Genomic DNA, 26,131 nt, shown 5'->3' with positions numbered 1-26,131 from the left:
TACTTCACACCACCTACTCCATAAAAAGCAGCACAATGCTTACTTTGCAGGCCTTGTTGGGTTTTGGAGGCAGCATATACCTTTCAGTGTGTTAACTTGATCAATCTGCAGAGGCACCACATGGCTCCCAATTTCAGGTGGGACCACTTGAGTCTTACAATCCAGAAGATCCATTCATACTCAACGGTCCAGGGCAAACAAGGAGGCTTTATGGAGATCTTAGCAAGGACCAATCAGAGAGAAAGAGCACAGCCCTCCAAGACTTCAAAGCAAAGCAAGTCAAATCTATATCCTCTTCTGGCAGATATTTCTTAAAGAGAGCTTGTTTGCTTCTAGGACTTAATAGAACAAGCTGACCATGCAGCAGAGGATCTCATAACACACTGAATGTTGTCTGACTTTCTTAGCCTTAAGGCTGGTTGAGTCCAACAGCCATAGGGGATATGGCATTTGAGACTGAGTTGGGCGCATGCACGAAGTACTGCAAATTACACGAGCAGGTGGCTAACTTGATCAACAGACACTTGTGCATGGCCTCCTCAAGTGTTCCTTGTGACCAGATGGCTGAGGCTAAGTGTTCAGGACAGTGATGAAGGAAATACTATGAGTGGGAGGGAGTTGGACCTGGACACCTGGTTGCCCGCCTTGTCTGGAATGAGCAAGGCCTGAAAGTACTGATCTACATGGGTTTATGGGGAATTGCTAATAGCCTGGCTGGATGATCAAGGACTTGGAACAGGATTTAAACATGAGTGACCAGATCTGGATTGGACAGATCTCTCCATGTGGGCAGACTGTGCAGGTATCTGTACCAATGTGCCCATGAGAATCCAGAGAGAGGATGCTCTCAATGATTGGGGGCAAACCAGCATGCCCTGTGGGTGTGAGTTAGCTTCCTCACCAGCCACCATGCTGGCTTGGCAGGCTCATGAACTAAGTGGCCATCAAGACAGAGGTAGAGGCTAGAATAGGCTCAAGTGACATAGATTTGCCTTGTCCAAGGTTCACTAGGATGACTTCTGCAGAACGCCTAACCGGCTAACAGAGACTAACACTGAATGCTTGGGATGACATTTCCCAGAAGGACCAGCTAGCTACCCAGTAGCAGGTTGACTACACCGGGCCTCGTCTATCACAAAGGCAGAGATTTGTCTTCCCTGCAATAAACCCACATGCTAGATGCAAATATGCCTGCCCTGTATCTTGGCACCTCTGTCCACTATTGCAACATCCCATGCAGCATTGCTTCTGATCACAAAATCCAATTTACAGCAAAGGACATGCAGCAATGAGCTTCTGTCTGTGGAATTGTTTTTAGTCCATTACCCATCATGAGGATGCAGCTGAGCTCACAAATTCTCTGCTATGGTGATGGGGTTCTTCTCTTCTGGATGACTTATGCTTTTAACCAGAGACTGTTGTATGGCACCGACTCTCCCACAGCTAAAACACCCTGGTCTGAGGGTCAAGGGGTCACAGGGTGATGGGCACTTTTCAGCATTGCAATGAAATTACCAAACTACAAATTTTTCTTGTTCTTGTCCTGGAAAACTTGGGCTTTGCTGGTTTGAAGGTCTTGGACCACAAAGGAGGAGCTTCCCCTGGGGGGACAACCCTATTTCTATTTAATATGAAAAGACTGCTACACAATGGGGACAGGAGGACCAAGGCTGGAACCCCAAGGGATTTCCTGGCACCTCTTGGTATTTCTGTGTAAGGAAAATGAAGGAACTTCCAACAAAAGCTCCCCAAAAAAGAACACGTCAGAAATGAGGGTTTTGGTCAATCAGGTAAAGACCAGCTGAGGTCTGAGGGCAAGGGAAATGTGCAAGGTAAAGTGGAAGGAGGATGCTACAGGTGCGAACTATAGCCCTGTGACCAGTTACGGAATCAAGGACAGCAGAGACTGGGCACATCTTCTATTGGCTTATTTATTTGCATATGCTATGTTCTCATCACTTGAGGAGCTTTCTGTAAATGCATGTCCCTATACCACATCTTGGGTCTTGTAATCAAACTCTGCGAAGGACTCCCCATTTAAAGAAGCCTCTCTGATGACTTTTATGCACACCAAAGCCTGAAGCCCTGCGGTAGTTCTGAATCCAGGATATGTCACCACCCTGCCCACAGGAAGGGAAAAAGAGGGGCAAAGAGGCAGTAGGCCCAACCGAGAATAAGGAAACACAGGCTGCAGCTCTGGGCACTGGGTTCGGTGGGCTTCCTCCACTGGACAGGCCTGCCTAGGTGGTGCCCATGCCCTGGGGACTCTTGTGCCCTGGACCTCTGTTTGGCTGCTGGTGCTAGGAAGAGGACAGAGCCAGCCAATTCTCAGAAGAAAATGTAGTTTATTATGACACAGGAAACACTACAAGCCATAAAGGGAGGGGGAAGAGTCAGTTTCTCAAAATAACAGGTAAGAGAGAGGTATAAACATCTTGGTAATTAAATCCATAGCACAATCACTGAAATCTTTTTCTTACAATTTTTGTTTTTAGTTATAACAATCACTTCAGTTGTCAAAAACAAAAACACAAAAACCTGGCAACTAGACACAGTGAAAGCCAAACCACAAATGCTTGGGTCTATGTGGTACAGGACAGAGGGTCTGGGGACATTCTAGCACCCGACGGGAGAGACGCTGTGCTGTCGGAGGAGATCTGGCCACCCCACCCTTGGGTGGCCCCAGCCCGACTCTCCCAGCGCTCTACACTGCTCAGAACTCACTACAGACATCTGAAGAGGAAAAGTCCACCTGTTCACTGGGAAGTGCTGAAGTGACAGCCAGCAGTTGAGAAACACAGGTCACTATACACACACTGGTGGGAGTGGAGGGGTACCTCATGATTCCTTAGTGGTCAGACACACTTGGTCATTATAGGAGCACCTACCCAGGGGTGGTTATTAGGAAACAAAAACACCCTTTTCCTGAATTTAAGAGCTGGATTGAGGGCTTAAAATTTTTTTAAAAAGGGGATAAATTCCCAAAGCCATCATGTAATATTGTGTTCCTAATGAGATAGATTCAAACACACACATCTTGCACAGCACCTCCTCGGCACAGCTGAGCCTCTGAACATTAACGAAGACAGGAAGAGGTCTAGGGGAGCAACCGATCTGGGAAGCAGGCTGGCCAGACCACAGGTAGGTAATCTTCTAGAAACTCCATGGCCAATACATCTGCTTTGTCCCCACTGTGCATTCAGAACACTCCAGTCAAGTAGGAGGATACAAGGCAGCCAACTGCAGGGAGAGACTTTACGGCTCAGAACTCCACAGGCTGACTTCAGTCAAATTTGTTTATTATTAGAAGACCACCTCTCTCCAAAAGAAATCTTCACAGCAGGCCACCCCCACCCACGCTCAAACACACGTGGCCATATCTAAAAGTCTGCACCCTCCAAACTTCTCCAAAAACACTTGCTATTTTAAAACATGCCTTAAAAGCTGTGTTCCACAAATGCAGAAATATAATAGAACGAATGAAGTGAGCGTTCAAAACCTTATCACTAGGAATTTTGCCATAATGATGATTCTGCAGTAGAATCGCTGCTTTGCATTTCCTAGCATTTTCCATTGGGAGTAACTACTTGACTCTGTTGGGACCAGCTTCCTCCTATCTAACTGGCTAACAGCTCGATCTGGCCCACTGCCTGCTTCTGTATGGCCTGTCAGCTAAGAATAGTTCACACATTTTTAAACGGTGAAAAAAAATTCACAAAGTGAGAGAATGATATGAAATTCAAATTTCAATGTCCATAAATTAAAGTCTTATTGGAATAAAGCTAGGCTCATTTATGTATTATCTATGGCAAGAGACCCAGAAAGTCTAGTATCTACCATTTGGGCCCTTTAAGAAAAAAGTTAGCTGACCCTTAAATGATGATACTCTCCCCTAGGAATGCATATGCCACAGCTCAGACACAGACTGGGCTCTCAAGACAAGCACAGCATGTTTCACAAACTACTGAAGCAACTTCTCTTCCCCTACATCTCTGGGTTAAAATTTCTCAGAAATGGACAAAAACCTGGCTTGGAGTGTTGGATACATAGATGCATACAAGACACCTCACAGGGACCAAGGTGGCTCCTTAGCCAGCTCTCTGCACAAGCTTGTTCACAGAGTCCCTTTTCCTGCTACAATTTAAACTACACTGAATGAAATGCAGAGGCACTCAGCCACTCTGGCCAGCACACAGTGACAGGACAGCTAGTGGGAAAGGCAGCCAAGAAGAAAACATGAGGAAGGGAAACAGTAAAATCATCAAAAAATGCTTCAATTGCTCAAGAGTAACACGACTGAACCAGTGACACCCAACTCACACCCACCAGCTTTAACCAGGGTGTGGTGCTTCCAAGGGGGTGGGGGTGGGGGGTCAGGTCACAGTGGGGACAACAAAACAGCACCAAAAGCAAGATTCACTCAAGAATGAAAAAGCTACCTAAATTTCATTATTAACTCTATTTATCCACATTACTAACATTACATTTATCAAATTCACCACTGTGGAAAAGAAGGAAAATGAGGGGAATGAGAAAATGCCTACTTGTAGAAAAGTGAGCAACACCCAGGCTGACACGCCACATGCAGCTGACACTGTGTTATCTGTGGAACACACATGCTCAAAAATCCCAGTGTCTTCAATTACACAGGCTCTACTCACAAAAGCTAAGAGTTCCATACTATACATATTTAATACGAAGACTCACGAAGATACTTGCAAAATCCTGTCCTTGCACAGCTATTGTTTTCTCTACTGCTTTAATAAACCCATAATTAAAAACTGACCAGCGCCTTTTGAAAGTGTACCATCACATGGCAGAACTGAAGCACCAGGGCGAGGCTGCTCCATGCCATGAGGGCACCCACCCCACACACGCACACGCTGTTTGAGGAGCAAAGGAGATACCCTTGTGATGTATCTACTCTGCCACTTCCCATGCAGAACACACCCATTGTTTCGCTTCTCTGCTTGCAGTCCTGAGAGCCTTCCCACCACAGTGCATGGAGTGGTCCACCCCCGGGCTGGTGGCAGAGGGCTCTGATGCTCCTGGGGTACTTCCATGTGGGGGGTGGTAGCATGAAGTTGGGTGATTGGGGGTCATTTTGTGAGACCTTCATTTTTCTGACCAGCTGAGTAAAAGGCTACTCATATTCCAGGACCTGTTTGTGGTAGAAGAGCAGGTATCTGTGGAAGCAAAGACAGAGCGTGTTTATGGTCTAATTCATGACAACTCAATGCAAAACAACCTCCCCGGCCAGAACCTTGGTCCCATGGCCTCAGTACTCACCAGCAGTCTGATTTCTTGCTGGGACGGTTTTTGGTTCCTAGTCCCCAAGGAGGGTCCTCAGCTAGGTAATGGCAATGTCCCTACCAAACGCCAGAGTCCCCTATGTCCATCCCCTGCCCATTCACCAGGAAGCCCTAAGTCCTGTCAGTCCTGCCTGCCATACAGCTCCTGAACCAACCTCTCCTGTCTGGGACAGCCAGAGCCTCAGGGTCAATGTCCCACCCTGTCCTGTCCTGTCCTGTCCAGGGCTGCCAGGGCCTTGGGTCAGTGTGACTTCTGATAAGGCTCCCGCAACCCATTCAGTCTGACCCTCCAGGGCTCCACCCCATTAACTGCCCACAGTCTGTCCCTCCTCTGTAGACCTGCCCTGGGGGCTCCCCCACACCTGGGAACCCACAGATGCACCTCTCAGATCATGCAGCTTATCCCTGGGGCTAGGAGCCTACTGCCAGTCTCAAGACTAAGGATTCAGCAAAGCTGAAGGTGGATGATGATGTGCCAGGAAGGAATAAAATGGGAAATGAGAGAGGAGCTGCAGAGGGACCCACATGTCAGCTCTTGTCAAGACTAAAAGCAATGACCACCGCCCCATGCTCTGGGTGAGGCTTTTAACCAAGTGTACTCGCTCAGGCACATCGTCCTACCCAGTGGCCCTTCAGGGTCGGCATCTTGTCCAGAACAAGCCTCATTACTCCAGCCACCAAAAGTGACCTTTCTTGAATCATACTAAAAACAGACATGGCTTTGGGCTCAGACACCCACATGGGGCAACAAACCACCCCCAACGCACCCCTCACTGTCCAGCACATCTTCAATGCTGGCCTTGGTGATGATGGCATCATCACACTTGAACCACTGGTCCTTGTGCTGCCGGATGAAGCTCGTGTAGTGGCCACTCTCCAGGGTCCCTTGGTGGTTAACAACTGCAAACAAGGAGTATCTGGTTTGAAAGGAAATGAGTTGGGAGAGATCAGTGGTTAACTCAGTTTTATCATTATCAGAAACCACACAGCCCGAACAGTTGGAGACCTGTGCAGTGAGGGGTCTCCCTGGCCCCCAAAATCAATGCTGGAGGCCTGGGAACATGGAGGGACAGAGGGAGCCTGTGCGGCCTCTAGTCTGCAGAGCAACTGGTGTGGGAGACACTGTAACCACTCTCCCCTTCATCCCATTGGCTGGCCACACCAGCAGTGGAAAGGCAGTCAGAGAAAGAGCAGAGGCCTCGTCATGGTGCCAGCCAAGGAAGAGGTCACAGAGCCCAGAATTCAGATGCCAAGCTTTTGCTCCAGAACTGCAATGGCCAGACTGACCCTCACTCACACCTGGAGCCCAGGAGAAGGGCATCAAGCCCCTACATAGGAGGGAACATTTACAGTAAAGGTGTGAAAAGTCCTTTCCTAATAGTGGGCTCAGGTATTTTCAAGAGAGACCGATGGGCAGTATGGCAGTGACCAAAAGAAGCAGCCCTGCCACCAACCACTCAGAAACGCAGCTGTCTCCCTGTGAAATGCTGGGGGCCCCCACCTTGCCCACCCCCTGGGAGCCCCAGGTTCTCCCCACTGGGCCCCGCAATGTCAGAGCACCCACACAAGGCAGCACTCACTTGTTGTCATTACTGAGGCTGTCTGCTGGCTGCTGGTACTGCCCGTTCATCCTGCTCTCTTTGCTGTAACAAACAACAGTGACACTCAGAGCCCTTTAAACCAACCAAAGCAGCAACGATGAACCTTTTTTACCTCATGGCACATACAAACTAATTACTAAAATTCTGTGGTTCACCAAAAAATATCTATTTTTTGACCATCTGAAAAAACAAAAGAAAACAAAACAGGTATAATTTTGATTCATTCACACTGGACAGCTATTGTTGCGTTGGCTGTTGTCATTTTCTTATTTGATGATCTAAGGGAAAAGAGGTCTGTGCCCCTGAATAAACAGTCAGGTTTTACAAATTCTTCCACCGTGCTGGCATGCTGCAGTGCACTGGGTGAAAATCACTGAAATGAAGAGAAGCATGGACTGGATGACACCAATGTTAGTGGGGGCTTACTATGCCAGGCACTGTGTTCACTTTATATATACTTGCTAGATCTTCCAACAACACTCCTTTCTAGGCAGAGATCATCCCCCTGTTAAGGCGAAGAAACCAAGGCCCAGGCTTAGGATGTGAACTACTGAGAGTATACCTGCCATTAGGCATGGGGCCAGCCCATGTGCATGGGGTGGCACACCTCCCAGGAAAGAATGAAATCTTTCCTGGGCCCTTCTAAGGAAGCACAGACCTGCCAACACCTTCTTGCTTTGAACCACAAACTTTGTGGTAATTTGTTATAGTGGCCTTTGGAAACCAACAACTTGTAGCCTGCATATTATTAGTAACTGTTGCTTTTTTTTTTTTAGGGTAAATTTTAAGTGGTCTATGGTATGAAGATTTGAAAACATGATAAATGTAATCTACAAATGCAAAATCAACTATGTTTCGCCACATTCCAGAACCAGATGCAGCAGCTAAAATACTGCCTTTCTGCAGGGACTCCATCTTTATTTCTGAAGTCCGGGAGCTGATGAAGGGCTGCTTGGAAAAACTCACAGCTGAAACAGGACATCTGAGGAGAAAGAATTCATTAAGCTGAAATGTGTCCTGAGTGAAGATCAGGACAGTAATTGGTTTTAGCAGTTGTGGTTCTATCAGTGTCTGCAATTGTCTCATCAGGGAGCTGGTACACATCATGGAACTCACAAAGCCATACCCTCCCAATGCCAGACACAGCTGAACAAAACCTTCCATACCTGGATGCCATGAAGGGGGTCATGTCCAGTACCAGGGGAAAGGACACATATGTGGTAATCTTTCGCCGCAGTTTGGCCGAGTGTTCAAATCGCTACAGAAATGGGGGAGAGAAGAGGAATGTTGCTGTAATGGGCTTCCTCCAGGGGTGCTTCTCTGTGTGGTCCCCAAATCAGGCTTTTCATTAACGCTGATTGCCTGCTGGCCATATCTGGAGCTTACAGAGCCAATAATACAGTATCTACATAAATCTAATTTATGGGGTTCAAGTGAAATCTTGAAGTGACTGTTCAAAGTGATGAATACCCAGTGCACAAAAAAGTAATCTTACAACAAACTCAACGAAGTGCAAGGTAAGAGAAAACAGAGGCAATATCTGTAACCTCTGGGAGCAAAAACAAATATATCGTTCCTTTCACAAGACAAGAGGCATTCTTTTGACTATATCAGAGGCCACCAAATCCACACAGGAAGCTAAGAATAGTTTCTTGTTTTAACATATTTGAACTCAAAGAAAAATCTGAAACAGATTGTATAGCTGCAAACCTGAAAATACTATCTGACTCCTGGACTAGGTCATAATGCTAAGGGTCTTTGTTTACTTTTAAGTAAAAGAAAAACAGAAAACCTGGAATGAGGATGGAAGAAATTAGGTAGGAGTAGTAAAACCATAACAGCCCCACCCTCAGTGGAGCAGCTCGCACCCTATCTTCATTCTGCACTGAAGACTTTCTGTTCATCACAACAGATTTCTGATGGCAATGGGAGACAGGGGAAGGTACAACTTAACTATCCTGGTTCTTCAGCACACTTAGGGAGTTGCTGTAATTATGAAACGAGCTCTGTACACCACACCGACTGGCTCTAAGTTGTACTAGGAACTAAAAATTGAGCCAGCTGCTGGAGCTTTCCTGGAAAACTTACTTTGAGATGGAAACAGGCGACAATGGGCAGTTTCTTCATGGTGAGCTGCTTGGTGGACTCCTGGTAGCTGTGACAGCCACTGCATTTGATCTTGGCGCTGCTTCCCAAGTGCTCCGGTCTAGTGAATCTGCAAGGCATTTAAAAATGTATTTTTAAGAAAAAATACAAAGAGGTAACAGGGAAAACAGCTACTTTATCACTGTCAATGAATTAATTTTCCTATTAAAAACATACATACCATATGTCTGTTACCTTCCTTCCTTATCACTTTAAAAAATACCTTACAGCCGAATGGATAAAAAGACCCACATACATGCTATCTACAAGAGGCCCACCTCAGAACAAGAAACATATTGATTAAAAGTATAGGAAAGGAAAATGATATTTCATGCAAATAGAAATAAAAAAGTAACTGGGGTAGCAGTACTTCTATCTAACAAAGTAGACTTTAAAACAAAGGCGGGTAACAAGACACAAAGAAGGAAAGAAGGACACTACATAATGATAAAGGGAGTGATCCAACAAGAGGATGTAACCCTAGTAAACTTTTATGCACCCAACACAGGAGTACCTACATATATAAAGCAAATCTTAGAAGATTAAAAAAAAAGAGAGAGACTGACAGTAATACAGTCATAGCAGGGTACTTTAACACTGTACTGACATCACTGGATAGATCTTCCAGACAGAAAATCAACATGGAAACAGTGGCCTTAATGACAAACCATACCAGATGGATTTAATTAACATCTTCAGAGCATTTCATGTCGAAGAAGCAAAATATGCATTCTTTTCAAGTGTAAATGGAATGTTTTCTAGGAGAGACCACATGTTTGGACACAAAACAAGTCTCAATGAATTTAAAATGACTGATATCACATCAAGCATCTTCTCTGACTAAAATGGTATGTAACTAGAAATCAATCACAAGAAAAAAAAGACACAAAAATATAGAGGTTAAATAACATGTTACTAAACAATAACTAGGTTAACAATGAGATCAACGAAGAAATCAAAGATACTTTGAAACATATGAAAATGAGAACACAACCCCTCCAAATCTATGGGACACAGCAAAAGCAATCCTAAGAGGGAAATTCATAGCATTACAAGCCTACCTCATGAAACAAGAGAAAGCTCAAATAAATAATCCAACCCTACAATTAAAGGTACTAAGGGAGGGGAAAAAAGCCCACAGTGAGCATAAGAAAGGAAATAATAAAGATTAGAGTAGAAAGAAATGAAAAGAGTCTAAAAAAAATACAAAAGATCAATGAAACCAAGAGCTAGTCCATTAGAAAAGATAACCAAGATCGACAAACCTTTAACCAGTCTCTTCAAGAAAAAGAAAGAGGACCCAAATCAATAAAATCAGAAATGAAAGAGAAGTAACAACTGACAGCAAAGAAATACAAAGGATTATAAGACAATATTATGAACAACTATATGCCAACAAGTTAGATAATCTAGACATAATAAATTCCTAAAAACATACTATATTCCCATACTCAATCATGAAGAATCAGAAAATTTGAATAAACTGATTACAATTAATGAAATTGAAGCAGCAATTTAAAAACTCCCAACAAACCTAAGTCCTGGACCAGTGGCTTCACAGATGAATTTAACAAAATTTCAAAGAATACCTCTCCTTTTCAAACTATTCCAAAAATATCAAGAGGAGGAATGACTTCCAAGTTCATTTTACAAGACCAGCATTATCCTAATTCCAAAACTAAAGATACCTACAAAGAAAGAAAATTATAAGGCCAATATCCCTGATATGCTAAAATCTTCCACAAAATATAGCAAACCAGATCCTGCAATACATTAAAAAGGTCATACACCATGATCAAGTGGGATTTATTCCAAGAATGCAAGGTTGGCACAATATGCACAAATCAATAAACATGAAATACCACATAAACAAAATGAAGGATAAAAATCACATGATCACATCAATAGATGCAGAAAAAGCATTTGATCAAATCCAGCACACATTTATGATAAAAATTCTCAGCAAAGTGGGAGGAGAGGAAACATACCTCAACATAATAAAGACCACATAAGACAAACCTATAGCCAACATCATACTTAACAGGCAAAAACTAAAAGTGTGTCCCTTAAGATCAGGAACAAGAGAAGGATGTCTGCTTTTACCACTCCTATTCAGTGAAGCACTGGAAGTCCTAGCCACAGCAATCAAGGAAGAAAAAATTAAATAAGATTCCAACAAAAAACTACTAGAAATGATAAGTAGCAGGATACAAAGTAAATACCCAGAAATCAGTTTCATTTTATACACCAATAATGAATCATCAGAAGAAGAAACTACAAAAAAAAATTTTTTTAGTGTTCTAAAAACCAAAACCAAAAAAACCCCTGAGAAATAAGTTTAACCAAGGATGTGAAAGATCTAAACTCAGAAAATTATAAGGAACTAAAGAAAGACACTGAAGAAGATACAAATAAGTTGAAGCACATACTGTGTTCATGAATAAGAATTAACATCATTGAAATGTTTATAGTATCCACAGCAATCTACAGATTCAATGCAATTCCTATTAAGATACCAATGGCATATTTCACAGATCTAGAACAAATAATTCTGAAAATTTATATGGAACCACAAAAGACCTTGAAAAGCCTCAGCAATCTTGAGGAAGAACAAAGTTGGAGGGATCACAATACCTGATACCACACTATACTACAAGGCCACAGTAAACAAAACAGCATATCCTAGAGCAATGGAACAGAATAGAGAGCTGAGAGATAAACCCAAGACCTTTAAGTCAATTAATATTTGACAAAGGAGGTAAGAGCATACAAAGGAGTAAAGAGAGTCTCTTCAATAAATGGTATAGAAAAATTAGACAGATATACGCAAAAAATGAAACTAGATCAACTTCTTACACCATACACAAGAATAAACTCAAAATGGATTAAACTTGATCCACTGTTAAGACTAAAAACCATTAAAATCGTAGAAGAAAACACAGGAAGTAAAATCTTAGACATTTCCAATAGCAATATTTCTCTGATATATTCCCTCAGGCAAGGAAACAAAAGAAAAAAAAGTAAACAAATGGGATTCTATCAAACTAAAAAGTTTTTCCACAACAAAGGAAACCATCAACAAAATGAAAAACCCACTGAATGGGAGAACATGTTCACCATTGATACAGCTGATAAGGGGTTAATATCTAAAATTTATAAAGAACTTATACAACTCAACACCAAAACCAGAATAAAACAAAAGCAATCTAATTTCTCCAAAGACATACAAATGGCACATAGACATATGAAAAAATGTTCAATGTCACTAAAATGAGATAATCACCTCACACTGTCAGAATGGCCATCATTAATAAATCAATAAACAACAAGTGTTGGTGAGGATGTGGAGAAAGGGGAACCCATTTGGGCTGTTGTTGGGAATGCAGACTGGTGCAGCCACTGTGGAAAACAGTATAGAATTTCCTCAAAAAACTGAAGATGGAACTATATTATGAGCCAGCAATTCTACTTCTGGGAATATAGCAAAAAAACCCAAAACACTAACTCAAAAGAATATATGCACCTCTATCTTCACGGCAGCATTGTTTACAATAGCCAAGATTTGGAAGAAGCCCAAGTGCCCATCAGCAGATGAGTGGAGATTAAAGCTGTGATCCACTTACACAGTGGAATACTACTCAGTCACAACAAAGAAGGAACTCTTACTATTTGTGAGAGCATGGATGGACCTAGAGGGTATTGTGCTGAATGAAATAAGCCAGTCAGAGAAGGACAAATACATTATGATCTCACTCATATGTGGAATCTAATGCACAGAATAAACTGACAAACAAAACAGAAACAGAAGCATAGAAACACAGAACAGGCTGACGATTACCAGAGGGGAGAGGAATTGGTAGGCTGGGTGAAAAAGGTGAAGGGATTAAGCAAAGGAAAAAAAAATTCATAGACCCAGACAACAGTATGGTGATGACTATGGGGAAGGGGGGTCAGGCCAGGTAGAAAAGGGTAAAGTGGGGATAAAGGGTGATGGAGGGAGACCTGACTTGGGTTGGTGAACACACAATACAATATACAGATGATGTAATATGGAATTGTGTAACTGAAACCTATACAAGTTTATTAACCAATGTGGCCCAAAAAATTCAATGAAAAAATAAAAAGTAAAAAATACTTTTGAGTTTTTTAAATGAAAAGTTTGGTGAAAATAATAATTTTATTATCATAAGACTCAGCCTATGAAATCTGTCCCAGAAAAATGGAAACTTGTGTTCTCATACAAACTGTACAGAAATTATCCAAAAAAAGAAAAACAAAAGAGAACAAAACCACAGAAAACAGCTGGAAGCAAGGCAGATGTCCTTCAATGGGTGAATTAAACAGTTAAACAAACTGTGGTACATGACACCCTAGAATACTAGTCAGTAATAAAAGAAACAAACTGTTGATAGACGCAACATGAATGAATCACCAGCGAACCATGACGAGTGAACAAGTGAATCTCCAAAGATTTCATGTTGTACTGTTAACACAACATTCCTGAAAGGTGGACTTCACAGGGAGCACAGATGCATGGCTGCCAGGGGCTGAGGAGGCAGCAGTGGTGGGAGGCAGGTGGTGTGGCTGGAAAGGTCCTGGGAGAAGGACACAGGGGATCTCAACGTAGTATCTCTTACAACTGCAGAGGGAAGCTACAATTATCTCAAATTAAAAAGGTTAATTTGAAAAAGTGAGATGGGGGGAAATGGTGACTTTCTTGTGATGGAGACCGATGACGAGATGGAAAGGCTGCACTGATACACCAGCCAACACCTGTGGCATAAGCGATGCGGTAGATACTAAAGATGAGAAACCATAAACAGATGCTTCAGTCCAGTTTATAACAAGTTTTTAAAGTTTAAAGCTGAAAAACAAACAAAAAAGTTGATCTTTTGACAACTGGGTCTGGAAGTGCTTGTTTAACCTTTCCGCTATCTCCACCTGGGTAGGACACTGCCCTCAAGCAAGGCTGACCCAGCTGCTGCAAGGTGCCCAGGAAGTGAAGTGCAAGGACAGTCACATCTTGTGGTGAGGGAGCATGGAGCACAGCCCCCAGCATGTTCGCTGCACCCTGCGGGAACTAGCCCACACACCCAGCCCCCATCAGCAAGGTCCAGGGTGTGGCAAGGTCTTTGGACACACGACCTTGTCTTTTCAACAAAGAAAAGCCACAGGGGAGCTAAAGTCTGGATTCTAAAGTGACTACAAGAGAACAAAGAACCAAATGTAAAGTGTGGACCTACTTAGAATCCTGATTTGAACAAATTTTAAAACATAGTTAAAAAAAAAAGCCATCAGTGAAGTTGAAACACTGGCTGATGGTCGGAGGCAGGAGAGCAGAACATGCCATTAGCAGTAAAGACTTTGGGTATACAACAGAGCGGCCACAACATGATTCCCTCCTCTAATTTGCCAGCCAGAAACACAGTTCCACCCCACCCCAACCATAGCCAGGAAGTGCCCAGTTAACACTTGCTCTTCCCTGATCTCAGCAAGCTCCCAGGGCCCACCTTGGTTGGCAAGTCCTCAAGCAAGGGATCATTATCCGGCAAAAGGACTGTGCACAGAGGAAAAAACAATTTTAGAAGCTGAAGTCCAATGCCAACCTGTGGCTAAAATTAAGCACAGGACTCTGCTGCCCCTCGAGGAGCTCTAAGCAGTGGACAGAAGGTACAAAGCAAGCATCTGAGGCAACACCCTTCCCAAGCCTTGTGCCTGGCTGCCAGGAACAGCTCCATCAAGGAGCCCGAAGTGCCTTTCTCCCCAAAGAACAGGTGAAACAGCCCAGAGACCTGCTTCAGAACTCCTTTTAGAATAGGTTCAAGCTTGTGAAGTCAGACTGGAGGTGTAAATACCCTAAGTACCCTTGAATTTTGATTCACATACTTCCTGCCAATTACATTTGTTTTGCTAACTATTCTCAATTAAGCAACCAATCAATAAGCACACTCTTCCTTGTGATTATACATTTAAAAAAATTTATACCAAGCCAGTGCAAAATGCTCAGCAGCTAAAAGTCATCTTTTGAAGTTTTCTTTTTATTCATCTAGAAGTTTCTCATAATTTGTCATTTTTCTTTCCACATGTAGTGCCCACAAGTTCACATGACCCCAAACTCTTGTCATCTTAGCCAAACTATGTTAACCTCAACCCGCCAAACCTGCTTCAGCACCAAAAAGAAAAAAGTTCCGAACAAGTCCCACAGTGTCAGAATGAAGAGAATTTTACTTCAAATTTCCCGTAGTCAGAAATTAAGAAATTATATAAGATAAACAGAGACCGATTTACATACCTTCTTGAGTATCTACCCGTGCCTCACCTTTCCCATTTGGGGAATCTTCCACCCTAGCTGGGAGCCACCAAAGTGGACCACACCAGCCAGTATGTGCTCTACCCACCCCCAGCAACATGGGCACCAAACTTGGCTCTGTCAGATGCACACTCCTTACGGGGACTTTGCACCTGGAACAATTATTCTAGAGAGGCAGATGTGGGAAATCTTGTCTTTAGGGGACCAGCACTCTCACTGCACTGGGGGATGGGGGGCAGGCAGTGGTGGGCTGCATACTTCTGGATGATGGTCCCACCCCTCCCATGGTTATGACCTGTTTGCTGAGCCATGTTCTCAGCCTTCCCATGGATTCTATGAACTACCCCATGTCCTCACCTGCTTCAGTTCATTGGAGTGCGCACCTGCCATTTGTAACCTTGCAGAACTATGACAGGGCAAAGGCACTCACTCACCACATCTACTAGATGCCCAGCAGCACACTAGTGCTGTGGAGACACAGAGACAGAGGGAAGCAGTCCCCTCCCCCAAAGGGGCTGCATTTCAATCTGAATGGAGAAAATACAACATACCAATGTACACAAGTTGAAATAGTAGTAAGACAACAGAGAGCCAAGGGTGCAGCATGAGGTCCATGGAAGCCTCAGAGAAGCAAGCGGCTCTGAGGGGTGCTGCCCTGTTCCTAAGAAGGCAAGCATGTCCAGCTGAGGCCACTCCTCCACGAAGGACTCAAGGCTCACAACTCAACTGTCCTGCACAGTGCTGCCAGCATGACAGCCACTTGGCCACTTGCAGTTCTTATGAAACACTTGAAAACCTGAGCGGTCTAAGAGTTAAAAATCACATGTACTTTACTTTTAAATCCTCACCAGAGGATATGTTCAGTGATTTGAGAGAGACAGTGGGGGGGAGGAGACACGGGAGAGACATCGATGTGAGAGAGAAACAGTGATCGGCTGCCTCCTGTACACTCTCTGACTGGGGATCTAACCCACAACCTAGCTACATGCCCTGGCCAGGCATCACATCCACAACCTTTTGATGTATGGGATGCTGCTCTAACCAATGGAGCCAGGGCAAAATCACATGTACTTCCACCAGCTTTGTGATCTACTCTCAATGTAACTTGAAAAGGGAAACTAGAGTTAGACAAAATATCTTTTCTCAGACACTTGAGCCCTGACACAGAGCTTCCCATGGACTTTAGTTTGATAAAGTGTGTTTTCTTCCTTATTGTCTGCTCTGTGAGCAAAGTTTCAATTTTATTGAAACTTACCATGACATTTAATTTTGTTGTAAATGCTGTCATGAAAAATCAAAAGATTACTTATGTTTGTTTTCCAAGTTAAAAATCTGATACCTCAATATATTGGGTTGACCAAAAACTTCATTTGTTTTTTTTCTCCCGTAAGATGGCTCTAGTAGCGCTTAGTTGTCTTCAACTTTATTGAAAACGATTTTGTTAAGACTGTATTCTGATAGCTGTCATATCAGCGTGCATTTAAAAAAGAACTTATGAAAACTGGTGAATTTTTGGTATAGCCAATTTTAGTACTGAAGATGGAAGAAAATATGCAACATTTCCAGCATATTATGCTTTATTATTTCAAGAAAATGCAACTGAAACACAAAGAGATTTGTGCAGTGTAGGGAGAAGGTGCTGTGACTGATCAAGTGTGTCAAAAGTGGTTTGTGAAGTTTCGTGCTGGAGATTTCTCATTGACGTTCCACAGTTGGGTCGACCAGGTGAAGCTGACAGTGATCAAATTGAGACATTAACTGAGAACAGTGAACGTTATACCATGTGGAAGATAGCTAACATATTCAAAATACCTAAATCAATGAAGTTACTGCTGAAAATGAAAAAAAAAAATGTGTCTTTTATTTAATGGAAAAAAATATGGACTTTTTGGACAACCCAATATACCTGGATCTGTCAATAAACAAAATTAATTTTAAAATTCTAAACATGCAGCAAGGTAAAAACTAAGAAGCTTGTTCCTCTTCATAAGAAACACTTTTACCTAACAAGAACACGTCTGCAGTAACCTTGAGTTAACGTGAGTAAAAGAAAATAAAAATTGTAAAACACTAAATATAGTTTAGGAAGGGTTTCTGGCCTTGCCGTATTTGTATGTAACAGCTATTGAAATGTTTTATAGCAACTGTGCCCTCAATCTCATGGCTTATCTAAATTGATGATGCAGTAAATGAGTGTAAATGCAGACAGAATGTCACAGATGTGTTTTCATCACCTGAAAACCACAAGCCTCAGCAAGAGGGGCCGATGTACTCTAATACAGGTTATTTGCCACAAAGGGTGCAGGACCTTTACCTTTTGCTGTCTGTTAACTTACACTGGGGGTGGGATGGAATAGTAGCTGTGATGTGACATCCTACAATGCAAAGCCAGGTGGACAGAATATCCAGTCACCTTGCAAAAAAATGTGACAAACTAGTAGAAGTCACTGGGCACCAACAGTAGCTGTTTGCAGGTTGGCCTATGTTTTCTCATGTTCCATATTGAACATGTAAAAGCAAACAGTGCTGGGACCCTGGGTGGCCCTAAGTTTATTAGGGCTTTACTTTGACCAACCACTACTAAGCAGTCTCAAGGCCAGGAGACAACTACCTGCAAGGAAAGCACTTAATTTTTCTGCAGAAGTGCCGGCACATTTCTTACCTTCTCAAGCAGTCTGTCAATGTTGTGGTCCCTGACGCGTGGCTGTCCCCGTTCACCACACTGCCCTCACTCCCTGGGCTCAGAGGCCAGAATGGAGTGGAAGAGCCAGGCAGATCTAAACTGATGTCCCAGAAGGGGTCTATTGTGGTAGAGACCCCACTAGAAGCAAAAGAAGACAGAGACATGCATGAGAACTGATACCCAACCACAGCCTCAGGGGGACCACTTCAAGGGCTGTATCTCAGGCACTTGGGTCACAGACAGCTCTGTCCTTTTCCCAAATGGCATCTCAGGCCAAAAAAAGGTGTGCTCACACCCAGTGCACCTTGGGCCTCCAGGCCCCAGGGAGGGACACCATGCAAACCACACAGGCCAAGGCTGCTTCTGAGGCAGTGGTCTCTACACCTAGAAGACTGGTACAATCATTTCAGGACTTTTTCTGGGCCCCACGTCTGGTAGCTCTGAATGAATGGCTCCATGTCAGCAGCATCAGAGACCTGAGAACTGCGAAGCCCTGGCCATGACTCGGACCTCCAAGCATGTGTCACACACAGAGCAGGCACCAACTGCTCAGTACCCCAAGCTGAACAGCAGCATTTAAAGTCTTATCTACCAAAGCCAATTCCTTTCTGGAGATTTATTTTAAAATATACCAACAGGAAACTCACAGACTAGGAAATTTACTATGGAAATTAAACAATATAAATGTGACACAATCTCTTGCTGGTGAATTTCAATGGTATGGGACCAAGGAAGCAGCTACTTAAAGCCATGAGTGTAAAGTGCTTAGTGTGGTGGCCCATGAGAACAGATAGAAAATTGCATTTGTAACACTTGCAGGCAAAGCCGACTCTTCCACTATCTGGTCTGTCCTATACAAACTGCAAGTGGTAATCCACTATAGGTTTTAAAATTTTAGTGGATCATGACCAGGGTCTTAAAAAAGGTTGAAGGGAAATAACGTGGGAATGCACTGGGTGAATGAAAGGGTTCTAACCTCCCCACCAATGCACTTGACCCTGGGAAATGAAGGCTTTGAGCTCTAACCAAGGAACTGAAACCTGTAGAGAATTTAGGGACACTACCTGAGAGAAAGTGGAAAAGGAGAGTGTGAAATACTTCAAACTAACACACTTTGGAGCCTTGATCAAGCATCTGCCCTATGTGGCCCAGTCTCTGAAGGGGGCTTTTTTTTTTGACTCCTAGTTTCAGGGGCCGGAAGGAAAGCAGAGATGAGGACAGTAACAGGTGGCCACACCTGAAGCCTTGCAGCCCCAGGGGGGACATTGCCCTGATGTTCTTCACACTCAGGGCGACCTGCTCATTTCTCGTGCCCTTTCTGGTGGGGTTATTCATCCCAACACATGTTAATGTCTGTCTAAATAAAACTTCCTGCTTCTCACCTGGCTGCGCAGCAGCTGCTCCACCATCAGCCCCATGTCACCAAGAAAGCATTACTGGGGTGGCACTGACTATATATTACAGTCCAGGAATCTAAAAATTTGAAAACTTCTCAGAACACAACAGTCTACAGATTAAAAAAGTACCATGTCAATAAGCAGCATCAGTGAAGTCAGTTTCCCTGAAAGCACCTGGGCTCCCCCATTATGATCTGGTCAGCAGGGCCTAAAAGGTACTTGGCCTTCCAGAATACTCCATGTCCAGTGGAAAGCCTCCACTTACTGGCAGACTTGGCAGGTGACATCCGACTGCAGTCCCCCTGTGAAGATTTGGTCTATGATGCAGTTGCAGTGGTTGGGGTTGTTGGCCTTCTTCCCATTGTCATCACCTGGGGAAAGACCAGACCTCTGTGATTTACATCTGTGCCCCGCTCCTGCCCTCCCACCCAAAGTCAACAAGTTTCCAAGAGCCAGAGACCCAGGACACCAGGCCATTCAAGCAGAGAAGCACCATGAAGTCAGAAGTGCCAACACTCTCCGAAGGGCCACAGAAAATACTTCATATTCAAAAGACAGACATGGTGGGGAAAGGGGGATGACCAAGCCAGTCTGTTTTATTTTCAATTTTGTCTTTCCCACTCCCTAGGAAAATATCCTTAGCTTCTTTCTTGGCATCAAAATGCACCTGATGCCCAGAGGACTGGGGCCCAGGCATGTTAGGGAGCAGAGCTTACAGCCGGCTGCACAGGCTGTGAGGGCCGATGGCTATGTTTCTCTAGTCCCAGAAAGGTTGGAAAACAAACTAAAGATTATTTTCTCCTCTTGTAAAAGCAAGCTATATGCCCTGGCTGGCATAGCTCAGTGGATTGAGCGTGGGCTGGGAACCAAAGTGTCCCAGGTTCGATTCCCAGCCAGGGTATACATTCCTGGGTTGCAGGCCATAACCCCCCAGCAACTGCACATTGATGTCTGTCTGTCTGTCTGTCTGTCTCTCCCCCCCTTCCCTCTCTAAAAATAAATAAAATCTTTAAAAATTATTAAAAAAAAGAAATGCACATTTGAGATAACAATAAAATATCATTTAAAAAAAAACAAGCTATAAAGAACCTATTTAGGATATTTCCACTGTTTTTCTTATTGGGGGAAAAATACCATGAGAACGCAAATCAAACGGTCCCACATGCCCGCCCCCTGCAATGGCATGAGGTACCAGCCCACACCTTTGCAGTGCCGATGCAGGACGTCCAGAGCTGCGATGAGGAACTCATGGGCATCCTGCTGCTCGTACCCTGCCAGGTGCCGGGCGTGAGTCCACACCAGGTGCAGCAGCTTGTACGGGATGTGGGGCGATCGGTGCCCAGAGTAAAACTGCTCAGAGAGAGAGAAGGGGAAACAAAATCCCTTGTCAGGCATATATGCTACACTCTGAACACAAAGCACACATGCACAAAAATACTTCACAGCTGCCTAAAATCTGGACTCATGAGACTTTGAGTCTGCATATCCATTTTCTCCCTTCCTACCATCTAGTTTTCTACGATAAGCTTAGATGATGAATTATGATGTGTTTGTCAAGAAAAATAGATGATACACTATAAGGTGAATTCTGCTGTTTTCAAATGTACCTTAAGAAACCCAAGCCTATCTGTATTTATCACCTAACAGTGCCCAGGGAAAATGGCTGAAATCCAAGAGAGGAAGTGACACAATTGCACCTGCCTTTCTCCCGTTTGGGCCCAATGATTCTATTCAGTTTGCTCACTGCTGTGACCCCAGCAGCTACTGGCATGCTGTGAACATGAAGACACTGGGTCAGGCTAGACCAGATGTGAGCAAACTTTTCCCTGAAATGGGCCAGACAGCAAGTGACTCTGGCCTGCAGCTCTCAGGGTCACTGACACAGATGGCATGTGCCTGCAGTTCCTGTGCCTGATACCTGAAGGACATCTGGGATGTCCCAGCAGCCTGTGCAACAGGCAACAGCCTCACTTTGTGGGTGGGGTTGCTGGACTGCCTCAGCTCTGAGAGGCTTTTCTGCGGCCACCGAGTGGAGTGCAGAGGGCCCAACTTGAGGGTCCTTGAGCCATCATGATCAGGGACAGACATGGAGAGGACAGACATGAGTGTGGCTTACAATCCAACCAGGGAAGCAGACCCTGATGCTTGAGACACAGGGTCACACAGACAGGTCTGGGGAAGCACACCCACAAGGTGTAGCGCTAGAAGAGACCCACAGTCCCAAGAAACAGAGTGGGGAGCAGTGCACGCATGTCCCCACGCCTCCTGGGAGTCCAATGGCAGACTACAGGGGAGGCCGGTCTCCCACAGCATCACAGCCCGACACCAACCACTGGCTGTGCCACTCTCTGAGATTCTTCCTCCTCCTCTCAGTCAGCTCCATGCCTCGAAAAATGATGTCAAGAGTCTCCTACCTCATGTTGCCTCTTTGGAAAAATTTGAATCTTCTATAATAAAAGCATACAGTGAAAACTTACTCATTAGGTCAGGTTTTAGAAATGTGCCTTCCTTTATTATATATCGCAGTCAACTTACTCTATTTTTTAAAAAGGGAAAGAAAAAATGTAGTGACAGAAACATGACACAGCCCAAGTCAGTGGTGCTCACCTCCTGGAAAAGGGATGACATCTCACAGACCAGGCAGGAGCTGGGGCTCTGCATCTCACAGCGGTGCCGGTCGGAGAGGAAGAAGTCTCGCAACAGCGGGGTGTGCGTAAGGGCCTGGACGATGCAGTTCATGAAGCACGTGTTCCCCAGGTTGATGAGCCCTCGCAGACCTGGGAGGGCAGGCAGCAGAGGGGTGACTGGGGCCCGACCCACAGGCACGGCTGGACCCCGACGGGATCGCAGCAGTGCCAACAGTGACGTGTCTGTGTGCTTTCGCATATTGATTCAAGAGAAAAAGAGCAGAAAGAAATGTCAATGTGTTTGACATTTTTATGCCACTTTTAAATGAACGAGACGGAATTCCTCTTTCATCACCATCACTCCCCTGGCCTCATGCCCCACCCTCCCCCTGCCATTCAGCCATTATATGTAATGTTCTGATTAAATTACCCAAAGAATTCTTTAACCACAGGCAACAGGACAGGTCAGAATGGAGCCCTTCTAATAACAAAACTAGCTTTTAAAAATGTTTATAAAATGTATTCCTTCAAGTCTCAGGAAACCCAGAGGACACACTCACACACTCATTTCACCCCCTGGAGACAACTGCACGCAACTCCACCTGGCAAGAGGCCCTGAGCCTTGTACACAGGTGGGCTCTGCAGGGCAAGGACCCTCCCTCTCCACCTGGCACCACCCCCCAAGCCGTAACAGGTCCCCACAGAGTGCAGGTGCTCAAGAAGTGGGCAGTAAGCATAAGGATGAAGCAGAGTTACTCTGGGACTTAAAGTACTATGTTATGAAACCCACATTTTTACATCTACAAACTTGAAACGCTAAGAACCAAGCCTGACGTGGAGAGAAAACAGGCCACCACTCCAAGCACCGTCACCCACCTACCTATGGTGCAGTTGGAAGTGATCTTTCGCCTTTTCGGGTTATGCTTTAGCAGTTCAAGCTCGCGTTTGCTTGGTTCCCACGTTGAAAACTTCTCTCCAACACCTAAACAGATGAAAACCAGGTCCAGGTGTTGTTAGCTACATTTGCATCTTGTGTCACAGATGGTGGTAGCAATGCACTACTACTCATAGGGCTGTCTTTCAGAGGTGCACCCATAGCATAAAGTGCTTCTAAAACCCTATGATGATGCAGCAGGCTGAGCAGAGACTGTGCTACAGCCACACTGTTCCCTTCAAGAAGCAAGGCAACACCTGCAACTAATGTTGCCCTGACCATGATGCTGTGGTGGCTGCTTCCCAAAGTCTCAATCGTGAAGACAGAGAGACTGCGGCCTTGGCACCCTTAGAAGGAATCTCTGGTGAATAAGCAACACTGACAGACAGAAAATGTATTTTTTCAAATATATTTTGAAAAATACATCTTGTTGAATAGATGTGCCCATAAAAGATGGAAATGAAACACAATAATGCTATAAATGCTAGTAAGTGTCACATTTCACCCTACTAAACACACAATTCACACCGAGGCACTTGTTCCATGCTACTGAAAATGTCTATAATTCAATAAGCTTTGTAAGAGTACCATCTGCTCACAGGTGGAACTGCAGAAAGACTTTAGAAGAATTCTGCTTTACTTCAGCACCTGCATCTCTCAGCCCTGTGCTTTAGGTGTTCTGCCCAAAGGAACAGGACACTCAGACTCAGTGGCAATGTTACTACATTTAAAAAAAACCCTTACTCAACAACATGCTTATTGACTTTAGAAAGATGGGAAGGGGACAGAGAAACATCGACTGGTTTCCTCCTGTACGTATCCCCACCTAGGGATCGAACCCACAACCTTTCAGTTTATGGGACAACCCTACAACTGAGCCACCCAGCCAGGGCAATGTTACTAAATTTTTGAGGGGGAAAGAATAGGGGTTAAACTCCTTGTTCTCCAGAAAAGATTTGTTAAAAAGCAGTAATTCTGATCATAACCGTTTTAATTCCTTCTCTCTCTCAAAAAAATGGGGCTGTTTCTAAAGCAGAAGCAAAGGCTGGGTTGTCTCTTTGTAAACACTAAGGGCTCTGCTGGTTGAGAGATGCCCCCAGTTAAGTAGGGGAGCTGCACCCTCCACTGTCCTAACAGCACAGGCATATGTGGGAGATAGAAACTAAAAGAGGGGGCACATCAGGGTAGCCGAAAAGAAATGAATGAACAATAAAGAGAATGGATGCAGTATGTCTGTGCGTCCCGATGAAGACAGTGTTCATGTGGATGGAAGACAGGAAAGGAGGAGCCTGTGGGGGCACTAGGGCCACAAGGCGCTGCACAGGAGAGCCAAGTCCCACATGAGGGGGCTGTTTGCGCAGGTCATTACACTCTCCATCTGGCAATTTTAAGTCTCTGTTAACACAGATCGAACATGACCCAAGTGGTTAAGAGCTTGAAAAGAGATTCTATAATAATGTCATCAGAAAACAGCCTGCCCTCCTGGAAGGAACCAGGTACATACACACTTATACATACATACTTACATACATACATACATACATACTGAATATTGCTGAAGAAATGCTGCTTTCTGGAACACTGGAGAACTAAGAGCAAACTACTCATCAGGGGCCACCTGATGGACCATCAGGCCATGGGGACATGGCCTTACTAGTGTGATACCTATGAACAGACCCTTAGATGGGAGAACATCAATGTTGGTGCATGTTTTTTCTCCACCCCAGTGGAGACCCTCACAGCAGCCACAGGCCCTTGCAAGACCTGGGGCAAAGGACAGCTCTGGGAAGCTGCAGGAAGTGATGGGCGTTTGCACCTGCACGGCCAGTCCTCCTACCTGCCTGTCCTGGATCCTAGGCTGGCTCCACAGGAGGAGGCACACAGGTGTGTGTGTGTGTGTGTGTGCACATGCACACTTGTGCATGGGGATGGGGGTATCTTTCCACTGAATAGCAAATATCCAGCTGTCTCCTACCATCCCCCTACACCAACTGTCTCCCTACACTAATTGTCTCCCTAGATATTGATCCTTCTTTCAGTGAGTCTGCCCTCGACAGACATGAGGGAATCGGGACTAAGAAACAAATGAGGCAGGTGAATATAGGCAAGCCCAAACCTTGCATTTTCCCAGCTCTCTGTCGTTCCTCTTTGGCAATGATTTCCATGTCCTTGTCATAGATGTAGTCCTGGCATAAAAAGCAGTAGATGCCTCCATACATCAGTTCTATGGCTGAAAAGACAAAGGAAGAAAGTGACAAAACATAATTAAAAATGAAAAGGTAATGCTTAAGAACACAAATCAAATACACAAGTTTTTTAGACAAGACTCTTTATAGCATTTCCCTGCTCTCACATCGCAGAACCCTGTTAGCACAAAAGGGTTCGTTCCCCTCGTCTGCCCCACGCACATGAGGTCTTTTCTCTGGAAGCTCCCACCAAAGGCCAAGGCATCAGGGTGAGAACAAGGTGCCATATTTGTATTTTATAAAGGACCTAAGAGTCAAGTAGCTGGGGACCCTCTGCCTTTTCTCTGAAAGAGCAATATTTAAAACAAGTTTCCCCTTGTTTTAAATGAGAAATCTTGGCCTGATATAGAGGAACCACATTTTACTACATTGAGAATTTCTGGTACCATTACAAAAAGAATGCAGTAATTATTTGCCTACTCTTAATTTTTTCAACCCTCACCTGAGGACATTTTTTTTATTGGGGAGAGAGAGAGAGAGAGAGGGAGAGAGAGAGAGAGAGAGAGGGAGAGAGGGAGAGAGACGGAAAGAAAGAGAGAGATAGAGGAGCACTGATATGAGAGAAACATCGATTGGTTGTCCCATGTACGTGCCCCAACCAGGAATGGAATCTGCAATCTTTTGGTGTATGAGCCAATGCTCCAACCAACTGCACCACCCATCCAGAGCTATTCTTACTTTAAAATAGCAGAAATTATCCTTTCACCAGATAATCTGACTTCTTGACCCTGAACTGCCTATTACCCACCTGTGAGTGGGTCCTGCATCCTTTCTCAACATCTATACGACATGGTGACACCTGGCTCCTAATTCCATCATTATAAAGATATAGAAGATAAAGCCCCTTGAGCAATGGAAGAAAGGTACTATTTCAAT

General features: G+C 44.3%; 1 protein-coding gene across 2 annotated transcripts in view; it reads right to left on the bottom strand.

The window, feature by feature from the left end:
• Nucleotides 1-2,325: 2,325 nt before the first annotated feature.
• The window catches only part of USP22 (ubiquitin specific peptidase 22), a 40,378-nt gene continuing 16,572 nt past the window's right edge, over nucleotides 2,326-26,131 (bottom strand). For both annotated transcript variants that reach the window (XM_028534373.2, XM_036032826.1), the window contains 11 exons: nucleotides 25,126-25,239; nucleotides 22,956-23,057; nucleotides 22,056-22,225; nucleotides 20,651-20,798; nucleotides 19,714-19,819; nucleotides 18,031-18,189; nucleotides 9,002-9,128; nucleotides 8,080-8,171; nucleotides 6,893-6,955; nucleotides 6,080-6,229; nucleotides 2,326-5,186 (listed from right to left, as the gene is read on the bottom strand). In XM_028534373.2, the coding sequence (XP_028390174.1) occupies nucleotides 5,144-5,186; nucleotides 6,080-6,229; nucleotides 6,893-6,955; nucleotides 8,080-8,171; nucleotides 9,002-9,128; nucleotides 18,031-18,189; nucleotides 19,714-19,819; nucleotides 20,651-20,798; nucleotides 22,056-22,225; nucleotides 22,956-23,057; nucleotides 25,126-25,239 (1,274 nt within the window). In that variant the 3' untranslated portion in view covers nucleotides 2,326-5,143. The remainder of the gene's footprint in view (nucleotides 5,187-6,079; nucleotides 6,230-6,892; nucleotides 6,956-8,079; nucleotides 8,172-9,001; nucleotides 9,129-18,030; nucleotides 18,190-19,713; nucleotides 19,820-20,650; nucleotides 20,799-22,055; nucleotides 22,226-22,955; nucleotides 23,058-25,125; nucleotides 25,240-26,131) is intronic.

This window comes from Phyllostomus discolor, chromosome 8, assembly GCF_004126475.2.
Source record: "Phyllostomus discolor isolate MPI-MPIP mPhyDis1 chromosome 8, mPhyDis1.pri.v3, whole genome shotgun sequence".
NCBI lineage: Eukaryota > Metazoa > Chordata > Mammalia > Chiroptera > Phyllostomidae > Phyllostomus > Phyllostomus discolor.
Note: the sequence above shows the minus strand (reverse complement) of the source record. Positions and strands in the feature narration are given on the sequence as shown.